The sequence below is a fragment of the Camelus dromedarius genome, chromosome X (genome assembly GCF_036321535.1).
Source record: "Camelus dromedarius isolate mCamDro1 chromosome X, mCamDro1.pat, whole genome shotgun sequence".
NCBI lineage: Eukaryota > Metazoa > Chordata > Mammalia > Artiodactyla > Camelidae > Camelus > Camelus dromedarius.
In genome coordinates this window covers 77,961,075-77,987,469 of record NC_087472.1, presented here as the reverse complement: position 1 = coordinate 77,987,469, position 26,395 = coordinate 77,961,075, and the positions used below count along the sequence as shown (strand labels likewise).

The window sequence follows — 26,395 nt, the reverse complement described above, 5'->3', positions numbered from 1 at the left end:
ATCTTAGGGATCCCAGAGTAGTCTTGAGGATCCTAGGGAACAAGTTGAAGAGGAATTATAATGAATATCATTTTAGAGGTTTATTAAAGCAATAAGACACATTTAATAACTGGCATAAATAATGGGAGGGGGCAGGACTGAGGGCTGGTCTAAGGGCACAACGGAGATGATTTGAGGGAGGTTGATCAAGGGGGCCTTGCCCTCCCTGCATGTTGTTAAAACAGAGGGGATGTTCACTGAGCACTGTGTCCTGGTCACAAGCTGTTCCCATCCCATATACCTGTGGTCACCATGGGGGCCTGGGGCAGCTCCTCTTTGAGACCACCTCCACTCACTCGGTCCTCACCAACTCCTCATCAGCAACAACACGAGATCCTGCATCACTAAGACTCCGAGACCCTACAGCCCAGCTCCACAGATACCCCTCACTTGTGAAAGAGCGCAGGGCACTCGCCAGTTCTCACGGTCTGCCCCACGTCGCCTGCCCAGTCTTCCTCTGCCCTTATTAACGCTCTGCCGCATGGTCACACGCCTCTTCACTCTGCCCCATTCACCACTGTCACTCCCCCCGTGCCTCATCTCACTCCCAGCTTACTTCACTCTGTCCACATTTCCAACATCCACTCTCTGTCTGCTTAAACTACTCACTCCCACTCTCCCCGGCACTGCTCAGATTTACTTACGCTCAAGTGTTTCTTCGCCAGTAATTCACTCTACCAGACACTTCCATTTCTCCCTACTCTTCCCCATTCACCCCCACTCTGCCCCTCTTACCCCTATTCCCACACTCACCCTTCATCACCCTAGTCTCTCTCTCACAATTTCAGTCCATTTATCCACATCCTGCTATTCATCCCCACCCCCTTCCCCTCTGGGTCCCTGCCTCACTCACCTCCACTTACCCACATGGCCCATCACATTGACTTCTGGGTCCCAGTAAGCAGGAGTCCAAGATCAAACTGAAATGGCAAGATCTGACCCCCACCCCATCCCAGGATGACCTCTGATGGGCCTGAAACCCCAGGAATATTCTCTATCAGCAGGAAGATGAGATGTTTCATTCCTAGTGCCCTCAGGTGTCCCCTCAGCAGACTGCACCAGGAGCAAGGAAGCCAGCCCACATTCCTTCCTGAAGCTTCCTTCTCCCTGGAAGGGCACTAAATTTGGCATGTCTGGCTTTTGTAGTTCATAGAAAATGAGCCCACTGCTCATTTTCCTGTGGTAATTTAGAGGCAAAAACAAGGCCTGGGAGGGCACAGGCAGGGTCTCAGGTCTGACTCAACCACCTGTTCTGTTACATCGAAACACTGAGCATGCCCAGGGTTTCCACAGCTTCATTTGCTCAGTTCCACCACCAAGATGGTCTCAGTGGAAACTTACAGTAGGGTGAGGGCCACATTTACGGTCATTCACACAGTGGGACCTTTCATTCTGGAGCAAAAGTGCTGTTACGTGGTCTTTGGCTGTGTCCATTAAGACCACGGCTCTCAATCTGTCTCTCCCCTTGGAAAATGTGCCATGGAAGTGTGACTTGTGGGGCAAGTTACCCAACCTCTCTGGATTTATGCTTTACAGCGTTTGTAAAAAGAATGCGCACACACGCACGAATGAAGTCATTTAAATCATTTTAAGATGTGGAAGGGCATCGGTGGGCTTTAGTTCAGGGTATTTTCCCAGATGGCACTGTGCACACTAAGCAAGAAACGTGTTCCAGTTTCAATAATTTTAGATCAGCAGAATGCAGGTCCCAGCTGACCTGAAATCACTTTATTTGGCACCCTCAAGACAATAATGCCGGTGTGCCTCTGGAACTGACTGGGTATCTGTTTTGTATGATTGATGATTCAATTTATTGACTCTAAAAAAAATTAAACTCCACATCGAGCATATCTATATTAAAGGTTATGAAATCCTGCATCTAGAATCTGACTTCATTATAACAGTAATGGAACAAAATGTGTTTTAAAAGTTTTATTTTTTGAAAAGTTAATAACATCCACATAGTACAATTTTCTAAAGTTCTGAAAGGATATACAGCCGTCTCTCTCCCAATTCCTTCCCCCAAGCCACCCGCTGCCCCTTCCCTTTCCCAGAGGTAATCAGGGTTCCCAGCTTCTCGTTTATCTTTCCAGAGAGAGTTTATGTGAATACACTTGATCACGTACTTACCATTTGTTCTCCTTTTTGTACACAAATGGTAGCAGATTATCCTCACTCTCCTGCAACCTTGCTTTTTTTCTCACCTAATGTTTGTGTACCGCTACACAAAGTGGTGTCCAAGTTCTCGTCATATATTTATTCATTTGTGTCTACCAAAAAGTTTGCCATAGGGGCATTCCAGGATTTCAGGAGCCATGTGGAAAGCTCCCAATCTTTGCTTTCACCAGCAGTGCATCATTGAATACCTCTATGTGTCCATCATTTTGTACATGTGTGACTATATACATTCCTAGACGGGGAACTGCTAGCTCAAAAGCCGTGTGCACTTGTGGGTTTGATGACTCTGGAATCATTCCTCATTTGAGTAAGAGTTTTTCCTGGACTTGCTGTTTGCTGGAAGTTCAGGTAGGGGAAGAAACGGGGCTACGTTCTAGGCCGATCAGTTTTTCTAACGGGGATTCTTTTTCCCATTTGGTAGTGCTTTCAGACTTGACTTCTGCAGAATCAGGAAACAGGGGCACCTGTTGGGTTCTTCTCAAGAACTCTCCTCTTTCCTCAGTCCCTGCCAACTGCTCCTCTCATGAATATAGACTACTTTCTGTAAATATGGCTTGCCTGAGCAATTCCTTGCTGAGGCCCTTGCCTGTCTCTCCTGAGACTCCAAATGGGTCCAGGAAACATCCTACCTCTCACTTGCCTGTGCCCCATTACCACTGTTGTGTATCTCTGTGGCCTTGCACTCAGGGGATAGCCTAAAACTCGGCTGCATCCTCTTCAGCGCTGTCTCACATCTGCAGCCTTAAGCACTCTCTCTAACCTTTGAACCCTCCTTGCACTGGTGCTTGATTTCCTCTGCTTCTGGTAGCCCCCTCTAATCGGGGTTTCGGCTGTTTCCTAATTTTGTCAGATACACTTCTGCTTCTTTTTCTCCTTGTAGCTTTCGGGTGAAGACTGAGATGAAAAGGAAAAAGGCTGACTTTACGCCCCACATTTAAACCAGAGGTCAGAACACACTTTTAAAATGTTTACTTACATTGACGAAACTTTCCCGCAGTGAAGGGAACTGTACCAGTGACTTACTCTCTAATGGGCAATGAGCTTGGACTTCCGGGTATGGCCTTTCCCATGGGATTTCTTTACTGCATGTGTTCTCTGATGGACTATAAGATTTGATTTTTGGGTAAAGGCTTTCCCACATTCTGTACACTTATAGGGTTTCTCTCCAGTATGAGTTCTCTGGTGTACAGTGAACGTTGATTTCTCTCTGAAGGCTTTGCCACACTCGGTGCATGCATAGGGTTTCTCTCCTGTGTGTGTTCGCTGATGGATTATGAGCTGTGACTTCTGGCTGAAAGCTTTCCAACATACAGGACATTCATAGGGTTTCTCTCCCGTATGAATTCTCTGATGGATAATGAGTTTTGACTTTTCTCTGAAGGCTTTGCCACATTCGTTACATTTATAGGGTTTTTCTTCCGTATGCGTTCTTTGATGAATAATGAGATAGGATTTCTGGGAAAATGCTTTTTCACATTCACTGCATTCATAGGGCTTCTCTCCTGTATGACCTCTCTGGTGTAGCATGAGATAGGATTTCTGAGAGAACGCTTTCTCACATTCATTACATTCAAAGGGTTTCTCTCCTGAATGAGTTCTCTGATGTACCCCAAGGTTAGACTTTTGGGTGAAGGTTTTCCCACACACATCACATTCATAGGGTTTCTCTCCTGTATGAGTTCGCTGATGCACGATGAGGGTTGACTTCTCATTAAAAGACTTCCCACATTCAGTACATTTATGAGGTTTCTCTCCCGTATGAGTTCGTTGATGAATAATGAGAGTTGACTTATCACTGAAAGTTTTCTTACACTCATTACATTCGTGGGGTTTCTTTCCTGTATGAGTACTGTGATGTATAATTAGATCGAGCTTCTGTATGAAAGACTCCCCACATTTGGTGCATTCATAAGTTTTTTCTCCTGTGTGGGTTTTCTGATGGACAATGAGGTTTGACTTCTGGGTGAAGGCTTTGCCACATTCATTACATTCATAAGGTTTCTCTCCTGTGTGAGTCCTGTAATGGATGATGACAGTTGACTTTTCTCTAAAGGCCTTTCCACATTCTGGACACTCAAAGGGTCGCTCTCCTGTATGAGTTCTCAGGTGTATGATGAGCTGAGATTTTTGGCTAAAGGCTTTTCCACATTCAGTACATCCAAAGGGCTTCTCTCCTGTGTGAGTTCTCCAGTGCACAATGAGGTGTGACTTCTTGCTGAAGGTTTTCCTACATGCGGTACATTCAAAGGGTTTCTCTCCATTTTTAATTCTCTGATGTAGACTAAGGCCTTTCTTTTGCCTGAGGGTCTTCCCACACTCTTTATAACCATAAGGTTTCACTCCAGGAGTTGTTTTCTCATACTCAGTATGGAAGAATAATTTTGCACATCCATTATCATGTTTCTTTCCTGCAGAGCTTCTACCAAATAAGTCTAAATTATCTACCATATGCCCAAATGACTCATGTTTATGGGGTCTTTGTATTGAAGCAACAAAGTTTGTACTGAGATGAAGTATGTTTCCAAATTCATTATAGTCATGGCCAATCTTGGTGGTAATGGCTCTCTTGTCAGGGAATCCAGCTTGCATCACATGTTTATCTTGGTCATCCTGGTGCTGTCTCTCAATCTGTTCATCAACCTGGAAGGCTTCTTCTGGAAAGTACAATAAACCATCTTTATCCTTTGATATTATCAAATGGACTTTCTTTAGAAATGTCCTGCCGAAGGAAAGCTGATACTGTTACCTCATTTTATTGGAGAGAGAATCTTGACCATCCAATCCTGTTCTTTTACTAAACTCCTACCTGCTAGCCTTTTTGTTACCAAGAACAATCTGACCCTAACACCTCAGTCTTTCTTACCCTTACTTTTGCATCACTCTGGTGACTTATCACCCTTTATCTTCATTTATCATATGAACTCTTAACTGTACCTGACTTATATACTATTTCCACCTAGGTAGAAATGCAACAGTGAGATTTGTGGACTCAAATCTTACAACAATCCTGAAATCCACATTATCAGTAAATGAGAGAAAGATCTAGAATAATTAGCCTTACAAAAACAAAGAAACCTAAAAATTTTTGCCCAACCTTGATTCACCTTTGTATTCATCCAAGTTTGCATTCACAGTTCTTTGACACCACCTTCTGCTCCTGTCTACACTATTTCCACTTAAAACAATGTATATTATTAACTCCAAACCCTTCCTCATGTCCCATCACCCACATAGCCCAGTCCTCCATATTTTGATATATTCAGAATCTAGATAACTTTCAAGAAGCAGTTCACTCTTTTCAAAAAAGCTGACTCTGATCTTCCTGTATATCTTTTACTTTCATTAACTTCTAAAGTAGTTGGTTATCTGTACCACTCATTTAGACAGTTAAAACTGCAAAGCCTTGCCTTAACATACCATATTTCATCAATTACAAGATGCATATTGTTCCATATTTTAATACTTCTGAATCCAAATACACCTTACAATCAGTGACGTGTCATAATCTGGTGGCAAATTTTCTTAGTGCTGTGTCTTAAAATCAGTGGTATCTTGGTCAAGACAATGCGGTAAATCCTTTTTGCCCATATACTGAATTTTAATTTTTTGTACTTTAATTTTCTTCTCACCTTTTCCTAAAGTTTTATATGAAAAGTTTCAAACATACAGAAAAGTTGAAAGAAGAGTAAAATAACTACTCATATTACCACTTAGATATAATAACAACATTTGAGAGTAATACTGAATTTTAAAATGGATCATGCAGCTGTGGCTTCTCTTCCTGTGACTTCCTTTCTTTCAATAGTAAAGCACTAGTTCTTAACTGGGAGTGAACATCAGAATCACAGGAAAAGCTTTTTTACAAAATACATTTGATGGGACCCAAGCTCCACCAAGGATCTACTGAGTCTGGACCTCTTTAAGGTGGTAAGGAGCAGCATAGCGAATGTGGCTACGGTCATAAGTTCTCTAGCCCAGGATCAAATCCCAAATCTGCCTTTTACTTGTTCTGTGACCTCAGGCATGTTATCTAATCTATCTGTATCTTACTTTCACACCTGGAAAATAGGAGCTGTAACAGTACCCACCCAAATGTATGTTGATAGGATTAAACTAATTATAACAAGGCATGCACAGCACTTCACCTGTTTACTAGAACAACTACTACTACTACAATAACTACTACTATTATGATTAAGAGTCACTACATTACTATAAAAAGAAATAAGGACTATCTCAGTATATTTAACATGTTCTTGAATTAACTGAAAAAAGAAGGTGAATAAAAATGTACATTGTAGGCTACCATTTTTATAAGGAACAAAATAAAGATATATGTTTAAAATAAAAAGATGTTTAAAATAAAAAGACGTATGTTTAAAGATATATGTTTAAATAATATTTAAATATATAAATGATGTTTAAAATAATAGCCCACTCCTGGGCACATATCCAGAAGGAACCCTACTTCAAAAAGAATCCAACGTTCATAGCAGCACTATTTACAATAGCCAAGACACAGAAACAGCCTAAATGTCCATTGACAGATGACTGGATAAAGAAGATGTGGTATATTTATACAATGGAATACTACTCAGCCATAAAAAATGAGAACATAACGCCATTTGCAGCAACATGGATGTTCCTGGAGAATATCATTCTAAGTGAAGTAAGCCAGAAAGAGAAAGAAAAATACCATATGAGATCGCTCATATGTGGAATCTAAAAAAAAATGAACATAAATACAAAACAGAAACAGACTCATAGAAATAGAATACAAACTTGTGGTTGCCAGGGGGGTGGGTGGGAAGGGACAGACTGGGAGTTTGAAATTTGTAGATACTGACAGGCATATGTAGAATAAACAAGATTATACTTTATAGCACAGGGAAACATATACAAGATATTGTGGTAGCTCACAGCAAAAAAGAATGCAACAATGAATGTTCATGTATGTTCATGTATAACTGAAAAATTGTGCTCTACACTGGAAATTGACACAACATTGTAAACTGACTATAACTCAATAAAAAATGTACATTGTAGGCTACCATTTTTATAAGGAAGGAAATAAAGACATATGTTTAAAATAACAGAGGCTCATATTATAAAAAGCAATAGAAGGATAAACCTTTAAATTTTAATAAATGGTTACCTAGAGGGGGGAGGAAGGAAGAGAGTAGGATGGAGAGGGTAAGAGACTGGACTTCCTTGAATAGAGCTTGTTTTCTAGATTGATTTTGGAACCAAGGTAAAAATTTTGCAATTATTTTATATAATCATAAAGCAAAATTTGAAAATAAAAGAATTCTCTAATAATAGCAAATACCCCCTTCATCTGTATCGCCTAACAACCATGCTGAAAAGTCTTGATTCTTAGTGGCACCAACACGATTACCTCAACTGATTCAACCCACTATACACATTCAGCAGTCTCAGAATAATACTGATGATACTCCCATCAGATGTAAGATTAATAAATTTAAAACCTTTAAGTCCAGAACTTGATTTGGAAATATCAATTTGAATCCATGATACATTTCCTCTTAATCTTTTTTTTACATAGTTCCTAACTACAGTGAAAAGGCCTAGAAATAACTCCCTAACATCCAAATTGTGGTCACAAAACATTATTTACCACTAGAAAGAAACAAGGTTCCTTGGCGAAATGGCTGATTCCAGGGCAGAGACAGGAAATATAATTAGGGGTTTCTTTTGAGGCTGGTGATAATGTTCTTGAATTAGACAGTGGTGATGGTTGCACAATTCTATGAATATACTGGAAATCACTGAATTTGTATACTTCAAAAGAGTGAATTTTATTGTATGTGAATTATATCTTAATAAAGCTATTTTTAAAGAGATAATTAAGATGCTTTAGGAGCAAACCTGATAGGAATAGCTAAACTGAATGGAATCAGGTATTTCCATCCAGAATTAAGGGTATTAGCACCTTGGTCTGCGACTAATGTGGGCCTGGCTTCAGCTGAGGCACTGAGAAATGAGAACCATAAAAGTGGCAGGGCTTGGGGCTGGGGGATTGGCATTTACAAGACACCTTTATACAGGGAAATGGAGTTGTGCAGAAACTTATGGGTGAGCACCAACTTAAGGAGAATGGTCTGATGGGTTTAGGACAGGGGAGGGGGTATCAGTCTTAGGTGTTCATGTCCTTATCCTCCAACACCAGAGGGCCACAGCCATTCCCAAGATATTCCTGAAAGTCCTTTCAGAGGTTCTCACCCCTGACTGACAAGCTGGGACTTCATGTCCCCATAACCTGGGTCAATCCCACTTACCTGGAAAGCTCCAAACTGGGATTTTTCCTTCTGTCAGGCACGGCTCTTCCACCTCCAATTTGAGGATGAGATTTGGTTTGGTAATCTGCTGCCCTGCTGATGAGAAATGACAGTGATACCTCCTTTGTCCTCAGAGCCTCTGAGAGAAAGGAAGATGGAGTTCGGGGCAGCACAAGGGACCTGTCACTTGACACAGTGGTAGTCAAACCAATTCACCTGGGTTTTGAGTTCACAAACACCTTGTCAGGAAAGCAAAGGGGGAAAAGGAACTCTGATCCCTGGAATTCAATATCAAAGTCTTCAATCAGTTCAGAGGCCTTGCTTCAAGTTTCCAAAATTGAGAAAGGAAAGGCCTTCTGTTGGACACAGTAATCATAAACAGCAAAATTACCTGAGGAAGCCATTCTTACCCACAGAGACCAGGTGGCTGTAGGTCTCCAGCATCACGTCTCTGTACAGGGTCTTCTGTGGAGGGTTCAGGTACTGCCACTCCTCCTGGGTGAAATTCACAGCCACATCCTCAAATGTCATGAGTCCCTGTAATTGTAAATTCTTTTATTCTCAAATGCTGACCATGAGGTAAAAAGGATGGAATGTAGGGGAACTTCTGATTGGGTTCCCAGTTCATGATGATGACTTATACATGATGCCTATCAAGTTAGTAACCTACTTTGTGGGAAGAAAAATCACAAATCACAGCAGAGACACTATTACATTAAATAATAGAAAATGTAAGACAATGTGGTATTAGCACAAGGATAGACGGATAGATAAACAGTCCAGTAGAACTAAAAAGAGAATCCAAATATGTATAAACACTTGAGTTATGGTAAAGTTGAAACTGCCAAACAGTGGGGAGAGGATGATATTTTTAAATAAATGTGGATGGGTTACCGGAAATCTATATGGGGAAAAAATGACATTTAACCCCTAACTCTCACCATGCACAAAAATCAGCTATAGGTAAATTGTAAATCTAATGTGAAACGTAACACAATGAAGTGTCTGGAAAATAATATAGGAGGAAAATGTTTTCAGAGGCTTGGGGTAGGGAAAAAAATTCAAAGACAAGACATGAAAAGCACTACTCATAAAGGAAAAGACTGAAGTGCTACAAGATTAAAACTATAACGGTAAAAAGGCAAGCTATAGATGGGGAGATTATCTGCAAATTTCATAAGTGATAAAGGGTTTGTATCTGGCACACAGAAAATAACCCCTACAAATCAAAAGAAATATACAAGCCACACAGAAAAATAGACAAGAGATGTGAATAGATACTTTGCTAAAAAGAAAAACATATGGACATATGTTTGATAAATATAAGAAAATGTATTCAACTCCATTAGCACTCAGGTATAATGGAAATTTAGGCCACACTGAGACACCACTAGGCACCCACCAGAAATGTTATAATTAAGCAGACTGAAGTTCCATAAGATTGTGTCAAAATGGGAACTCTCACACACTGTGAGTTAGGAATGTAAAAACTGGTACAACTGCTTGGCGAAACAGTTCAGCATTATTTACTAAAGTTAATGATTTGCAAACACTATGGCCCAGCAATTCTACTCCTAGGTACACACCTTAGAGAAAACCATGCACATGGGCTTTAAGCAAACAAGTACTGGGATGGTCACAGCAGCACTGTTTCTAATACTAAGTTGTGGGCAAAATCCAACTTGACAATAGAATAGGTAAATTGTGGCACAGTCTTTCAATGGAATACTATGTGGTAATGAAAAGGAATGAACTACAACTGCATATCCAACATCGATGAATCTCACAGAGGTACTGATGAGCAAAAGAATCCAGACACAAGAGTACATACTGCATGATTCTATTTATACACAATAAGAGAACAAGCAAGGCTAGTCCCTATTAGAAGTCAGGAGAATGGCTACCTTTGGGGCTGCTATTGGTTGGAAGAGAGCATGAGAGGGGATTTGGAGGTCCTGATTATGTTCTAATCTTGACCTGGGGGTGGTCATACAGTTTTTTCACATTGTGATAATTCAGCAAGCTGTACACTTATAAACTGTACTTCATGTTTGGTATAATTAAATGTACTTTATATCTTTCTACTTAAAAATTATTTTTGACAAGTGCAAAGGCACATCCATGGAAAATGGGAGTTCCCATTTCAACAAATAGTGTCGGGACAACTGGATATCCATATGCAAAAAAAAAAAAAAAGAACTTCAATCCATACCTCCAACACATATAGAAACTCAAAACGGATCACAAACTTAATGTAACATCTAAACCTACAAAATTTTTAGAAGAAAATACAAGCGAAAATCTTTGTAACCTCAGGTTAGCCAGGTATTTCTTTGATGTGACACCAAAATTAAAAAAAACATTGTTAAGAGAAAGACAAATACTGTTTAAGATATCACTTACATGTGGAGTCTTAAAAAATACAACAAACTAGTGAATATAACAGAAAAGGCACAGATGTAGAGAAGGAACTAGTGGTTACCAGTGGGGAGGGGGAAGAGGGAGGGGCAAGATGGAGGTGGAGGATTAAGAGGTACAAACTAGCAGGTATAAAATAAGCTACAAGGATGTACTGTACAACATGGGGAATAGAGCCACTATTTTATAATAACTATACCCTAACCTTTAAAAACTGAATCACTACATTGTATACCTGTAACATATAATATTGTAAATCAACTATACTTCAATTTTAAAAATATGATATTGTAAAATAAATACATAAATAAATTTTTAAAAACATATATATATTTTTTTTTTTTCCAAAAAGGACACTGTTAAGAGAATGAAAAGCCATGGAATGGGAGAAAATATTTACAAATCACTTATCCAACAAAGTTGCATTGAGAATATATAAAGAATTAGAACTCTCAAAACTAAAAAGAAAAAGGAAAACAGTATGGAGATTCCTCAAAAGACTAGGAATAGACTTACCATATGACCCAGGAATCCCACTCCTGGGCATATATCCAGAAGGAACCCTACTTGAAAATGACACCTGCACCCCAATGTTCATAGCAGCACTATTTACAATAGCCAAGACATGGAAACAGCCTAAATGTCCATCAACAGATGACTGGATAAAGAAGATGTGGTATATTTATACAGTGGAATACTATTCAGCCATAAAAACGACAACATAACACCATTTGTAGCAACATGGATGTTCCTGGAGAATGTCATTCTAAGTGAAGTAAGCCAGAAAGAGAAAGAAAAATACCATATGAGATCGCTCATATGTGGAATCTAAACAAAACAAACATGAATACAAAACAGAAACAGACTCATAGACATAGAATACAAACTTGTGGTTGCCAAGAGGGCAGAGGGTGGGAAGGGATAGATGGGATTTCAAAATTGTAGAATAGGTAAACAAGATTATACTGTATAGCACAGGGAAATATACACAAGATCTTATGGCAGCTCACAGAGAAAAAAATGTGACAATGAATATATATATGTTCATGTATAACTGAAAAATTGTGCTCTACACTGAAATTTGACACAACATTGTAAAATGATTATAACTCAATAAAAAATGTTCAAAAAAAATTCAAAGAATTGTATTAACCATACAGGATGCTCTTCTCTCTCATAATTGGAGAAACTGCATATCAGCCTATCATCATAGGTGAGTGGTTTTTAAAAAAACCTAACAATGTTGCCAGTAATGTATTATGAATATGACTATAATAACTGTATGCCATTAAAACTGTATAACAATTCATTCATTAGTGCATAGGCTTGCATACCAAGAAGCAATCATACCAATTACACTAGGCTACCATAAAGCAGTCATATTGCTCATTATAAATGCATGACACATTATATTCATAATTAAATGTCAATTTTTTTTCACATTATCTTTTCATTTTTGATGTCTAGTGTTAGTATTTGTATAACAGCTACAGTGCTTTGTATCATATAAGACTATACTGATGTAGGCACTGACAGACCATTCATTCATCTTGCAAACAGACAACATAAACTTACAGTGTCAATAAATATAATATAATGCTGTAAAAGTATTTTCTGTTTCTTATGATTTTCTTAATAATGTTTTTTTCTCTAGCTTCCTGTATTGTAAAAATACAGTATATAATACATTCAACATACAAAATGTGTTAATTAAATGTTTATGTTATTGGTAAGGTTTCCACTCAACACCAGGCTATTAGTAAATCTGGAGGGAGTTCAAAGTCATATGCAAATTTTCAACTGTGCAGGGAGTTGGCACCACTAACCTCCACATTGTTCAAGGGTCAACTGTATTGGGAGGCAAGAGAACTGTTCTATATCTTCCCTGTGGTGGTGTCAAAACTTGCAGAGTTTGTCCAAAGTTGCAGAACTGTACACTGAAGAGGGTCTGTTTTACTGTATACAGATTATACCTTTTTTATTTTAAAAAAAATTATTTAAAAATTAAGGAGCCTCCAGGTACTTTAGAATAACTGCACCTGTATAAATCCAAACCTCTCCACATATCCTCCAAAAAACCGTACAGATTAATATGAAGAACAAATAAAATTACACATAACCTATACCTTCAGTATAACTTATAATAGAAAATAATAGTCAAGACATAGAAACAACCTAAACGTCCATCGAGAGATGACTGGATAAAGACGTTGTGGTATATTTATACAATGGGTACTACTCAGCCATAAAAAAAAAGAATGAAATAATGCCATTTGCAGCAACATGGATGGACCTGGAGATCGTTATTCTAAGTGAACTAAGCCAGAAAGAGAAAGAAAAATACCATATAATCTCTCTTATATATGGAACCTAAAAACAAGAGAAATGAACTTACTTACAAAACAGACTCAGAAACAGACACAGGAAGAAACAGACTCAGAAACAGACACAGGAAGAAACACACAAGGAAACAAACTTATGGTTATGAGGGGGTGGGGGGAAGGGGTGAAAAGGGATAAACTGGGAGTTTGAGATTTGCAGATATTAACTACTATATATAAAATAGATAGACAACAAGCTTCTACTGTATAGCACAGGGAACTATATTCAATATCTTTCAGTAACCTATAATGAAAAAGAATATGAAAACGAATACATGTATATGTATGATCAAACTATTGTGCTGTACACCAGAAATTGACACAACATTGTAAACTGACTGTACATCAATAAAAAATAAACTTATAATAGAAAATAGAGACTACTATAGATTTCTGATTACCTATAAGTGAAAAATAAATACCGAATTTGCTTTCAAACTACTGTCACAAACCTTTCTGCAGCATGAGAAGGGTCTGAAAAAATGGTCAAGAGAACAGAGAGGGAAGCAGAGAACCTAAGGATGAGCTGAACTCATGCTTAGAAAGAGAAAAATCCTCCATTAGTACAAAAATACTGGAAAACGGGCCAGATGGATCAGAGCACCAGCTATAAGAAAGGTGTACGGGACATAAGGTGGCAGCCACAAAAAAGCATTGCCTCTAAAGGAGCAGAAGATAAAAAGCAAAGAGGAAGAACCGTTTGGAGATTGGGTTGTGAAGGGGAAAACCTTGAGGGGGAAATTGAAGGTCCTGTGAGACAAAGGAATGACCTAAACAAACTAAAACAAGCCAGAGCACATATGGTGGCTCCCCACAGTGCCAAGACAAAGTCATCCATTAAGGAAACTGTACTTTCTCTCACTGACAAAAAGAAGGGCCTCTCGAAACGAGAATTGTGCAAGTCACCACAACCTCCAACACTTAAATAGGTGAAAACAAGGGGGAGGATACAGCTCAGTGATAGAACGCATGCTTAGCATACACAAAGTCCTGGGTACAATCCCCAGTATCTCCATTAAAGATTAATAAATAAACCTAATTACCTCCCCCCAACAAAAAATAAATAGGTGAAAATAGCATCCACTCAAAGCTTCTTTAAGAACAATAGAAAATGAGAAAATACTTCAGGTCATAAGAAAGTCACTACAATGACATTCCCCCAAAATTCAAAAACAAGGAGACACCATCAGAACCAACTTTGTCAAAACTCTGAAAAACAAAAGTTTGCAGCAACTACATGGAATCAAGAAACAGGCAACTTAAAGACATCAGGAAAACTTCTCGGCATCAGCCAATGTTCCCAGTGTGGGACCCCCTCAGCCCCTAGTTCCCGAGGAAGCAGAGCAGACCAGACTCACAAGTTGGCATGTGTCTGTTCTAACCTATCAGGGGCTACTAGAAAGACAGCTGCGAGGTGCTCCTGTTTCACCTTACTCTGAACTCTGGCCCGAAAGCAGTAGGCATTGCTCCAAAAGGCTGCAAGGCAAACTAACAAGCCACAGATGCCCGGGGCAAAAGATTACAGTCCAGACAGACAACAGCCTGCCTAAGGTCTGAGAAGAAATGCTGGGGGAGATTCTTGGGGACATTATGACATTCAAAAGCACCCAGGTACAAGGGAATTTAGAAAGCCACATATATGCCCAGGGCAAGACTCATGCTCACCAAAGACCTGAGAAGACTAACTGCTCTAATTCTTCCTGAGCATAGAAGAAGGAAGGCTTACAAATTGTTACATGAATTGAGTATAAATTTGACACATAAACTCATTTAAGATTGTACAAAATAGGAAAATGCAGACTAAACTCACTTGTGATCAACAGTCCAAAAATCCTAAATAGAGTTGACCCTTAAACAACAAGGGGGTTAATCCACGTATAACTTAGAGTCAGCCCTCCATATCAGTGGTTCTTCCACATCTGTGGATTCAACCAAACATGGGCTGTATAGTACTGCAGTATTTACTGTTGAAAACCATCTGCAGATAAGAGGACCCACACAGTTCAAACTCATGTTGTTCAACGGTCAACTGTATAACCAAATAGAATAGATCCACATTAAGACAATAATATTTAATGACCAATTAAAATATATTCCAGGCATACAATGATAGTTTTATATTAGAAGATTAATTAACATAAATCACCATTAAGTAGACCCAAAGAGAAAACATATATGCTTAATATAATTAATATAAGAAATGCTGATACAAAAATATTGAAACCTGATTTAAAAAAATTAAAGATTAGAATAGATGGCAATTTCCTTAAAATAACCAGATGTAAAAGGCAAACTGGAATGGAAGAATGGAAGGAAAGAAGAAAGGATGGACAGAAGGATGGACTCAAATGGAAGGAAGGAAGGAAGGAAGGAAGGAAGGAAGTTTTGCACAGCGGTCTTGGTTCACCATGGATAGCGTAATGATGTATTTTAGGGTAGGGGCTGGCCACATCAGAAAGACCAACCACATGATTTGGGGGTGGGGGGGTTGGGTCACTCCCAGAGGTGCTGAAGACAGACAGCAGCCACATTGACAATCATGTCTATAAAATGAAGCCCTAATAAAAACCCTGAGCATCAAGGCTCACGAGAGCCTCCCTGGTTGACAGAACTCAATACATACTATCACACATCAATGCCAATCACACAAAGTCATGCATCCTGACTCCATGAGGAGATAAAAATGGAAACTCCATGTTTGGTACTTTCTGAGATCCTGCCCTATGCACTTCTTCCCTTGGCAGATTCCAATCTGAGTCCTCTCCCTGTAACAAGCCATAACCATGAGTTTAGCAGCTTTCAATGAGTACTGGGAGTCCCTCCACTGAATTAGCAAACCTAAGGGTGGTCTTGGGGACCCCCAAACTTGCAACTGTTGTAAGAACTGAGGGTGGTCTCTTATTGGGACAGTCCCCTCTAACTTCAGAGTTGTCAAACTCTTCATAGAAAGAATGACACAAAGTCACAAAGATGCAGTTATCCCTAAATTAATTTATAAATTTAATGTGATCCCAATAAAAAAGCAATCTTCTTAATGGTACTAAACGAGGCAATACTAAAGATCATATCAAAAAATAAATGTGCAAGGGAGGAGGGGATAGCTCAGGTGGTAGAGCACATGCTTAGCATACATGTGGTCCCAGGTTCAATCCCCAGTACCTCCTCTAAAAACAAACAAGCCTAGCTACCTCCTCCACCCCTCCCAAAGTAAAATAATTAAATAAAATAATAAATGTGCAAAAACAGTTAGAAAAACACTGGAAAAGAAAAACTGTGAGGGAGTGAGTAGCCCCGACAGATACTAGAATATACTTGGATACAGGCATGCTCTCAAAGTACAGAGTGAAAAGACCCACTTTTTAATAAATATTGCTGGGTCAACTGGAGAGCCATTTGGAAAAGGCTAAATTGGATCCATACTGCATTACATACACAAAAATATACACCAAATGGATCAAGGGGCTAAATGTAAAAAACCAAAACCAAAGTACTAGAGGAAAGTGTGGGTGAATGTCCGTATAACGTGGATGTAGGGAAAGACTTTCTAACTATGACTAAAAATCCAGATGTAATAAGAGATTAATAAATACAAGCACAAAAATATAAAAACATTTTGGCAAGTCCAAAGACATAAGTCCAAAAACAAATGACAAACCAGAGGGGGAAATTTGTTGAAACATATATCACAAAGATTGCTGCAACATGTATCACAGATAAAGAATGTCCTTAATATAGAAAGAACTCTTAAAAGTCAAGGGGAAAAAAGACCAAATACCTGATAGAAAATTAGGCAAAAAACATAAGACAATTAACAAAAGAGATATATAAATGGCTCTTAAATATATTAAATTACATTTTACTTTACTCATAATAATAGAAATGGCAATTAAAACTAAAACAGAGATATCATTTCTTACCTAGAAGATTGGAAAAAAATTTAAAAGCCAGAGACCATACTCTGTGGTACAGCCATAGAGAAATAGGCACTATCATACATTGTTGGTAGGAATGTAAACCAGTACAGGCAAAATGGAACAATCTTTATAAAAGAGAATTTGGCAATACCTAATAAATTGTATTTACCCTTGACCTAGGAATGATACTTATACGAATTTATATAGAAGATATACCTGCACAAAAAGGAAACAACATATGCACAATATATTTCATTTTGGCATTATTCTTAATTGTAAAATACTGGAAAAAACCAAAATTCCCATGTACATAGGAGAATAGTTGAACAAACTGGTGCAACCCTAATGGAACACTATGCAGCTATAGAAATGAATGAGTCAGAGAAACAGAACAATACTAAAGTTCAAATATAGTCACAAGACTCAGAATAGACACAGCAACCCTGAGAAAGAAAAACAAAGCTGGAGGCACCACACTCCCTAATTTCAAACTATATTACAAAGCTATAGTAATCAAAATAATATGGTACTGGCATAAAAACAGACTCATAGATCAATGGAACAGAATAGAGGACCCAGAAATAAACCCATGCATGTATGATCAATTAATTTATCTCAAAGGAGCCAAGAATATACAGTGGGGAAAAGATAACCTTTTCAATAAATTGTGTTGGGAAAACTGGACACATACAAAAGAATGAAAGTGGACTGCTATCTTATACTACATGCAAAAATTAACTCAAAGTGGATTAAAGATTTGAACATAAAACCTGAAGCCATAAAATTCCTAGAAGAAAACATGGGTGGCAAACTCTTTTGACATTCGTCTTGGCAATGATTTTTTGGATTTGACACCAAAAGCAAAACTCAACAAAAAGGACTATATAAAAATAAAAAGCTTCTTACAGCAAAGGAATCCATCAACAAAATGAAAAGGCAACCTACCAAGTGGGAGAATACATCTGCATATCAAATAACTGATAAGGGGTTAATATCCAAAATATACAAAGAACTCACACAACTAAGTATTGAAAAAACAAACAACCCAATTAAAAAGCAAGCAGAGGACCTGAATAGACATGTTTCCAAAGAAGACATACAGATGGCCTACAGACACATGAAAAGATGCTCAACATCACTAATCATCAGGGAAATGCAAATCAAAACAACAGTGAGATATCACCTCACACCTGTCAGAATGGCCGTTATCAAAAAGACAATCAATAGCAAGTGTTGGCAAGGAGGTGAACAAAAGGGAACCCTTGTACACTGTTGGTGAGAATGTAAATTCGTACAGCCACTATGGAAAAATCATATAGAGGTTTCTCAAAAATTAAAAATAGAACTACCATATGATCCAGCAATTCCACTTCTCGGCATTTATTTGAAGGAAATGAAAACACTGACTCAAAAAGATATATGAACCTCCATGTTCACTGCAGCATTATTTATAATAGCCAAGATATGGAATCAACCTAAGTATACACACACACACACTGGAATATTATTCAGCTATAAAAAAGAAGAAAATCTTGCCATTTGTGACAACATGGATGGACCTTTAGGGCATTATGCTAAGTGAAATAAGTCAGACAGAGAAAGAGAAATATCATATGATCTCACTCACATGTGGAATCTAAAAAAAAAAACAAACCAAAACCCCCTCATAGATACAAAGAACAGATTGATGGTTGCCAGAGGTAGGGGGCAGGGGAGTAGATGAAATAGTAAAGGTGGTCAAAAGGTACAAACTTCCAGTTATACAATAAATAAGTCCTGTGGATGTAACGCACAGCATGGTGTCTATAGTTAATAATACTGTATCGTATATTTGAAAGTTGCTAAGAGAATAAATCTTGACAGTTCTCATCACACATCCCTCCCTCTCTCTCTGCAGATGCACAAAGCTAAAGGCCATGTGAGGACAGTGAGAAGGCAGCTGTCTACAAGCCAAGAAGAAAGGCCTCACCAGAAATCAACCCCGATCTGGGACTTCTAAGCTCCAGAACTGTGAGAAAATAAATTTCTGTTGTTTAATCTACTTAGTTTGTGGCATTTTGTTATGGCAGCCTGAGCAGACTAATACACATTTATAGGATCTGTATGTTGAAAATTATAAAATGTTGATGAAGTAAATAAAAGAAGATCTAAATAAATGTAAAAGGATACTGTGTTCATGGATTATAAGACACAACATAAAAAAAAACTACCAATTCTCCCCAAACTGATCTACAGGTATAAGTCAATTCCTATCAAAATCCTAGCAAGATCATTTTTAGATATGTAAATAAGATTATTCTAAAATTTATATATAAAGACAAGGGAACAAGAATGGCCAATTTTGAAAAAGTAGAATAAGTTGGAGAAATCACAGTACCTGATTTCAAGACTTATGATAAAGCTGCAATAATGAAGACAGCGTGGTACTGGTGGAGGGTCAGATACATAGATAAACAGAACAGAGACCAGAAATAGACCCCACAAATATGGCCAACTGACTTTTGATAAAACCACAAAATCAATTCAATGGAGAAAAGATGGTCCTTTCAACAAATGGAGTTAGAACAAACAGAAATCCATTTGCAAAATTATGAACCTTGACCTAATCCTTATACCTTATATAAAAATTAATGCAAAATGGATCTTACATCTACATGTAAACTTAAAACTATAAAACTTATAGAAGAAATAGGAGAAAATCTTCATGACATAGCGGATATTGATTTATAATAAGAAATATATTTTTGGTTTTAACTTCCCATTTCTGGCAGAGAGAAGCTCCTGAAACCCTTTAAGTTTCTTAAGTGCTAAGAGCTATAAAGGTCTCTTTTGTCATGTTAATGAGATGACTTTAGGATCCCACCTAAGGACATGGGCTGGCTGTCAGGAGAACCAACCATGTGTGTGATTAGAGAGTTGGAACTTTTGGTCCCACCCTCCAGCGTCAAGAAGGTGAGGGGCTGGAAGTTGAATCAAAAGCCAATAGCCACCCACACACCTGTGGTCAATTAATCTTTGACAAAGGAGGCAAGAACACACAATGGAGAAAAGACAGTCTCTTTAGCAAGTGGTATTGGGAAAACTGGACAGCCACATGTAAATCAATGAAGTTACACTATACAAAAAATATACTATACTCCCTCACACTATACACACAAAAATAAACTCAAAATGGCTTAAAGACTTAAACATAAGACAGGACATCATAAATCTAGAAGAAAACATAGGCAAAACATTCTCTGACATAAATCATAGCAATGTTTTCCTAGGTCAGTCTACCAAGGCAATAGAAATAAAAGCAAAAATAAACAAATGGGACCTAATTAAACTCATAAGCTTTTGCACAGCAAAGGAAACCATAAACAAAATGAAAAGACCTACTACCTACTGACTGGGAGAAAATATTTGCAAGTAATATCACTGAAAAGGGCTTAACTTCCAGAATATTCAAACAGCTCATATAACTCAATAACAAAAAACCAAACAACCCAATCAAAAAATGGGCAGAAGACCTAAACAGATATTTCTCCAATGAAAACATACAGATGGCCAGCAGGCACATGAAAAGATGCTCAATATCGCTAATTATCAGAAATAAAAATCAAAACTACAATGAGGTTTCACCTCACACAGGTCAGAGTGGCCATCATTCAAAAGTCTACAAACAATAAATGCAGGAGAGGGTGTGGAGAAAAGGGAACCCTCCTACACTGTTGGTGGAAATGTACTTTGGTGCATCCACTATGGAAAACAGTATGGCAAGTCCTTAAGAAACGAAAACTAGAGTTACCACATGATCCATCAACCCCACTCCTGGGAATATATCTGGAGGGAACTCTAATTTGAAAAGATACATGTACCTCAATGTTCATAGCAGCACTATTTACAATAGCCAGTACATGGAAGCAACCTAAATGTCTATCAACAGATGACTGGATAAAGAAATTGTGGTGTGTGTGTAGTAGTATTCCACACAATGGAATACTACTCAGCCATAAAATGTATGAAATGATGCCATTTGCAGCAACATGAGATTATCATCTGAAGTGAAGTAAATCAGAGAAAGACAAATACCATATGATATCACTTATATGTGGAATCTAAAAAATGACACAAATGAACTTATTTACAAAACAGAAACAGACTCATAGACATAGAAAACAAACTTACTGTTACCAAAGAGGAAGGGGGGAGGGATGAATTAGGAGTTTGGGATTAGCAGATACAAACTACTATATACAAAATAGATAAATAACAAGGTCCTACTGTAGGACACAGGGCACTATATTCAATAGCTTGTAATAATCTATTATGAAAAAGAATATATACATGTATATAAATATGTAGAACTGAATCACTGTGCTGTACACCAGAAACTAACACAACTGTTAAATCAGCTATACCTCAATTTAAAAAAAAGCCAATGGCCGATGAATTCATCAATCATGCTAAAGGCCTTGAGCCTCATGGCACACCCACAAGCGCCATGACAGTTCCTAGGCTGAACATAAAAGGTCAAAAAGTGGGCAGGGGCCTGATTCCTGGAAATCCCCGCCCCTTCCCCAAAGTAGTTGGAATAATCCTCCTACTCATTAGCATATGAAATTACTGAGCCCATAAAACCTAACAACTCCACACCTCATGGTCACTCTCTGTTGCCTTCTGAGATGGCCCGCACTCTGTCTACGGAGTGTGTATCTCCCTAAATAAACCTGCTTTCACTTAAAAACAATAAGAGAAACATGAAGGACTAGGCTCCGAGAGCTTCCGAACTGGTAAGCACGTGGAGGCGCTAGGAGAGTGACACACCTGGGCCTGGAGAGGGTATGGAAGCTCCATACCTCTTCCCATATTCTTTGCCCTTACGCATCTGCCATCTGGATGTTCATCTGTATCCTTTATCATATTCTTTAATAAACTGGGAAGGGTGTTTCCCTGAGTTCTGTGAGCTACTCTAGCAAATTAATTGACCCCAAAGAGGAGGTCACTGGAACCTCTGATCAACAGCTGGGTGGTCAGAAGCACAGGTACTAAGCACTAACCTTTGGACTGGTGTCTTATGTTAGGAGGTAGGGGCAGTCTTGTGGAACTGAGCCCTTAACCTGTGGGATCTGACACAATCTCCAAGCAGACAGCCTCAGAGCTACGGTAAGCTGCAGAACAACCAGCAGGTGTCACAGAGAATCTGCTGTGGGGGAAACTTCCACACATTTGGCAACCAGAAATCTCAGAAGTGAACTGTTCCAAGTCAGAGCAAAGGAAGACTCATAGGAGGGACACAGTAGGAAAGAACGGGGTTTTTCTCTACATAGGAGGTAGAAAACTAGAGTTTTTCCATTTCACCTAGAGTTAGGCAACCAACTCCTAGACCTGACATGGAAAGCACAATCCATAAAGTTAATAGTTTATAAACTGGACATTTTCAAAATTAAAAATTCTCACTCTGTGAACCAGACTATTAAGTGAATGAAAAGACAAGCCACACACTTGGAGAAAATATTTACAAGCGACGCTATGTGACAAGACTTATGCACAGAATACATAGAGAACTCTCGAAACTCAACAGTGAGAAAACAAACAATCCAATTTAAAATGGGCAGAAGACTTGACTGGACACTTTACCAAAGAGGATATGCAAAAGTAAATAAGCATACATAAAGATACTCAACATCATTAGCCATTAGGGAAATACAAATTAAAACCATCAGTGGGGAGGGTACAGCTCAGTGGTAAAGTGTGTGCTTAGCATGCACAAGGTCCTGGGTTCAGTCCCCAGCACCTCCATTAAAAATAAATAAATAAACCTAATAACCACCTCCTAAAAAACCAAAACAAATTAAAACCATCATGAGAGATCACTATAAACTAGAATAATTAAAATTTAAAATGCAGTTGACCCTTGAACAACATAGGTTTGAACTGTGAGGGTCCACTTATTTGTGGATTTTTTTTTTCAATAAATGCATACTACAGTACTACACGATCTGTGGTTAGTTGGAACTGCAGATACAGATGGCAGATTGTAGATGGATTTTCAACTACTAGGTGGGGGTCAGTGCCCCTAAGCCCAGCGTTGTTCAAGGGTCAACTGTACTGACAGTATCAAGTGTTGGCAAAAATGTGAAGGAACTGGAATTCTTATACATTGCTGGTGGAAATGAAAAAGAATTCAACCACTCTGGAATACCATTTGGCAGATTCTGAAAAAGTTAAACTGTGCACTTACCATATGACCCAGCAATGCTCAAATATTTACTCCAGAGAAATGAAAACGTATGTTCGCACAAAAACCTGTGTGTGAATGTTTAAACACTGAAAATCATTCAAATGTCTTTCAACAGGAAAATGGATAAATAAGCTGTGGTACATCTATACCATGGAGTGCCACTCAGCTATAAAAAAGGAAAGAACTATTGACACACACAACAACATGGCTGAATCTCCAGGGAATCATATTGAGTGAAAAAAAAAATCCAATCTCAAAAGGTTACAGACTATATGATTTGACATATATCACATTCCTGAAATGACAAAATTCTAGAAATGGAGAACAGATTAGTAGTTGCTAGGAGTCTTGGAATGGGATTGGGGGGCAGAGATGGATGCAAGTATAAAAGAGCAACATAAGGGTAAGAGATCCTTGGGGTAACTGTGTCTTAACCATATCAATGTGAATATCCTGGTTGTGCCATTGTACTATAATTTTGCAAGATGTTATCATGGATGGAAACTGAGTAAAGGATACATGAGATCGCTCTGTATTATTTTTACAATGGCGTGTCAGTCAATTACCTCAAAAGAAATTTTAATTAAAAAAATAAAGTTACATAATGTGTGACACTCTTGAAAAGATAAAACTCTAGTGACAGAAAAGATGTGTGGTTGCTTGAGGTTTCAGGTGGGGGAGGACAAAGGGGCAGCAGGACGCAGTTTTTTGGCATGATGAAACTCTTCTCCAGCCCATAGATTAGTTATAACAATCTATGCAGGTGTTAACATTTATCACACTGGACAACAAAATCAATTTTACTGCACACGAATTTAAAAAATAACAGTTTTTAAAGTGAAATAAAAAAGATAGTGGGCAGTGAGTGCCTGCAGGACTTTGTCTCTTGGCCAAATGAGAATCAAAAAGTCCAACTGAGAAAATTACTTCAGGGAAATCGTTTGAAAGACAAGCAAGTTCCCTAAGATATTTCATTCCCAATTCCATCTTGACATTATATCTCCAGCTCACTGAAGAATGCAATAAGAAATAGCCACAGGAAACCAGGGACTGCACTTTCATTAGGCTATGATTGAAGACAATTCCACCATACATGTAATGATTCAGCAAAGAAATGCCTTGGAAGGCAACTGTAGGAAAACTTTACTTTCCTGAGGATTTGATGTTTTCTCGCTCTTTGATAAATAAAATGAGCCAGATTACCTCTGCCTGCCAGAGGCTCAAAGAGAATTTTGCAACTCAACTAATACTGTCATGTGTAACTATCTGCTACACCCCAAGTCTTTCATATGTCTACATTCTAATTTGGCCTTGCTGCTGTCTCTCATTTTCCCTAACAATTATTTACAACTAATTTTCTATTTTATGTCTGAGATTCCTTCCTGAGATCATTCATCACATGCGTGGTAAAACAAGGAACAAATAACATACTTACCTGGGGTCCGGCCATTTCCTGCTCTTCTTGGGAAAAGGCAGAGATGAGTGAAGTTTGAGCTAGAAGAGTGGAGAAATGTAGAGTTTATGAGAGACCCCATCAGGCCTCCAGTGCCCAGAATTATCTGCCTAGGAATCCCCTCACACCAGCTGGGTAGAAGGCCGCTCTGTGGAAGTTTGGGCAAGCAGGTGGTTTTAACAACCATTTGTGAATTCTTGAGTCTTTTCCTCACGTCAGTATCTAACACAAAAGGTTTTTTTTTTTCCTATGAATACTTGTGTACTGCCTCAGAAACTGTATTTCTAGATATTTTCCTTAAGGAAATAATGAAACATAATTTCCCTGTAAGTACCTTCATTTTAGCACTGACTTTAACAATGCCAAACTTAAACGATCCTATATGACCCATAATATGGAATTAATAAGGAAATACAAGGGATTAAATTCTATGTAGCTATTAAAAACCATATTGTATGGTACTGTATACTTATTATCTATATACTTTTCTGTACATATTATCTATAAATACAGGTTTTTAAAAGTTATGGAAAAAACTTTCAAGCTGAATCGCGGTAACTTTCTAAATGAAAATAGGTAGGTTATAAAACTGCAGGAACCCATTTTAAAACCATACATTACATGTTTAAAAATTCAGACCCATTATACACATTTTTAAAAAGGTCTAAGAATGGACATTTAAATGTAGAGGGATAAAATTAGTTCCTTTTTCTTTTCTTTTCCTCTATTTTCTCATCAATCTATAGTTCAAATGTGTTACTTGGTAAATGCCCCCCCAAATTGAATCTTAAAGCTGTTAATCCTGTGTGTTTTAAGCGTGATCGCCCCCAGACCCCCACAATGCCAGACCCTGCCCTCCCCTCCCAAGCCCCAAGCTCTGCGCGAGACCCCTAGTCAGGTGAGTTCTCTGAGGTGCCTCTTCTTCCTTTTCCTCACCTCACTGGGGCCGTCTTGCCCAGGAGCCAGAAGGAAGCCTTCGGGTGCAGGTTCACTTCAGCTGGAGCATTCACACCAGGCCCCTACCTCGGGGCTTGGGCAAGGGGAGAGGGACAGAGGGAGAGGCGGGGGCGCCTAAGGAGGAGCTTAAGGGGTGCGTATGAACCCTTAGCGCAGGTCACTGTGCTGGAAAATGTGTAAAAGTCAATGTTTAATAAGCCCCATTCAACCCTGACTAGCCCCATAACTTTGTCTACCATTGAGCCCACAGACCCTCATTCACTGACCTCTCGGTCCACCATCACTCACCCCAAACCTCCCACGTCAGTGACCCCCACGAACCCGCTTCACTCGTCCCCCAGAACTCCCCATCACTCAGCCCATCACCCCTACCACTCGCCCCCCTCAACCTCTCTCTCGACAAGATTTTCTGCTCGCTGCAGAGGAGACCATGACAAGAACTGGCCCCGAAAAGCACTTCCGCTTTGGGACCAACTCGGGCTCCTCAGCCCACAGGGCTGCGGCGGCCCGGTGTGCGCACGCTCAGTGGG

At 38.8% G+C, this 26,395-nt stretch overlaps 1 protein-coding gene across 5 annotated transcripts; it reads right to left on the bottom strand.

Moving 5' to 3' along the window:
- Positions 1 to 1,956: 1,956 nt before the first annotated feature.
- Positions 1,957 to 26,395, bottom strand: LOC105102844 (zinc finger protein 182). Of its 5 annotated transcripts, none has more exons than XM_064483219.1 (6): positions 26,255 to 26,395; positions 25,845 to 26,030; positions 24,891 to 24,949; positions 8,927 to 9,053; positions 8,517 to 8,612; positions 1,957 to 4,871 (listed from the first exon to the last, which is right to left on the bottom strand). In XM_064483219.1, the coding sequence occupies exons 3-6, from the start codon at positions 24,903 to 24,905 to the stop codon at positions 3,244 to 3,246; spliced, it is 1,866 nt and encodes a 621-aa protein (XP_064339289.1). In that variant the 5' UTR covers positions 24,906 to 24,949; positions 25,845 to 26,030; positions 26,255 to 26,395; the 3' UTR covers positions 1,957 to 3,243. The 5 variants fall into 5 exon arrangements, with proteins under 5 accessions (XP_064339289.1, XP_064339290.1, XP_064339292.1 ...); XM_064483220.1 differs by having other exon boundaries at positions 26,238 to 26,365; XM_064483222.1 differs by having other exon boundaries at positions 1,957 to 4,868; positions 25,845 to 26,367.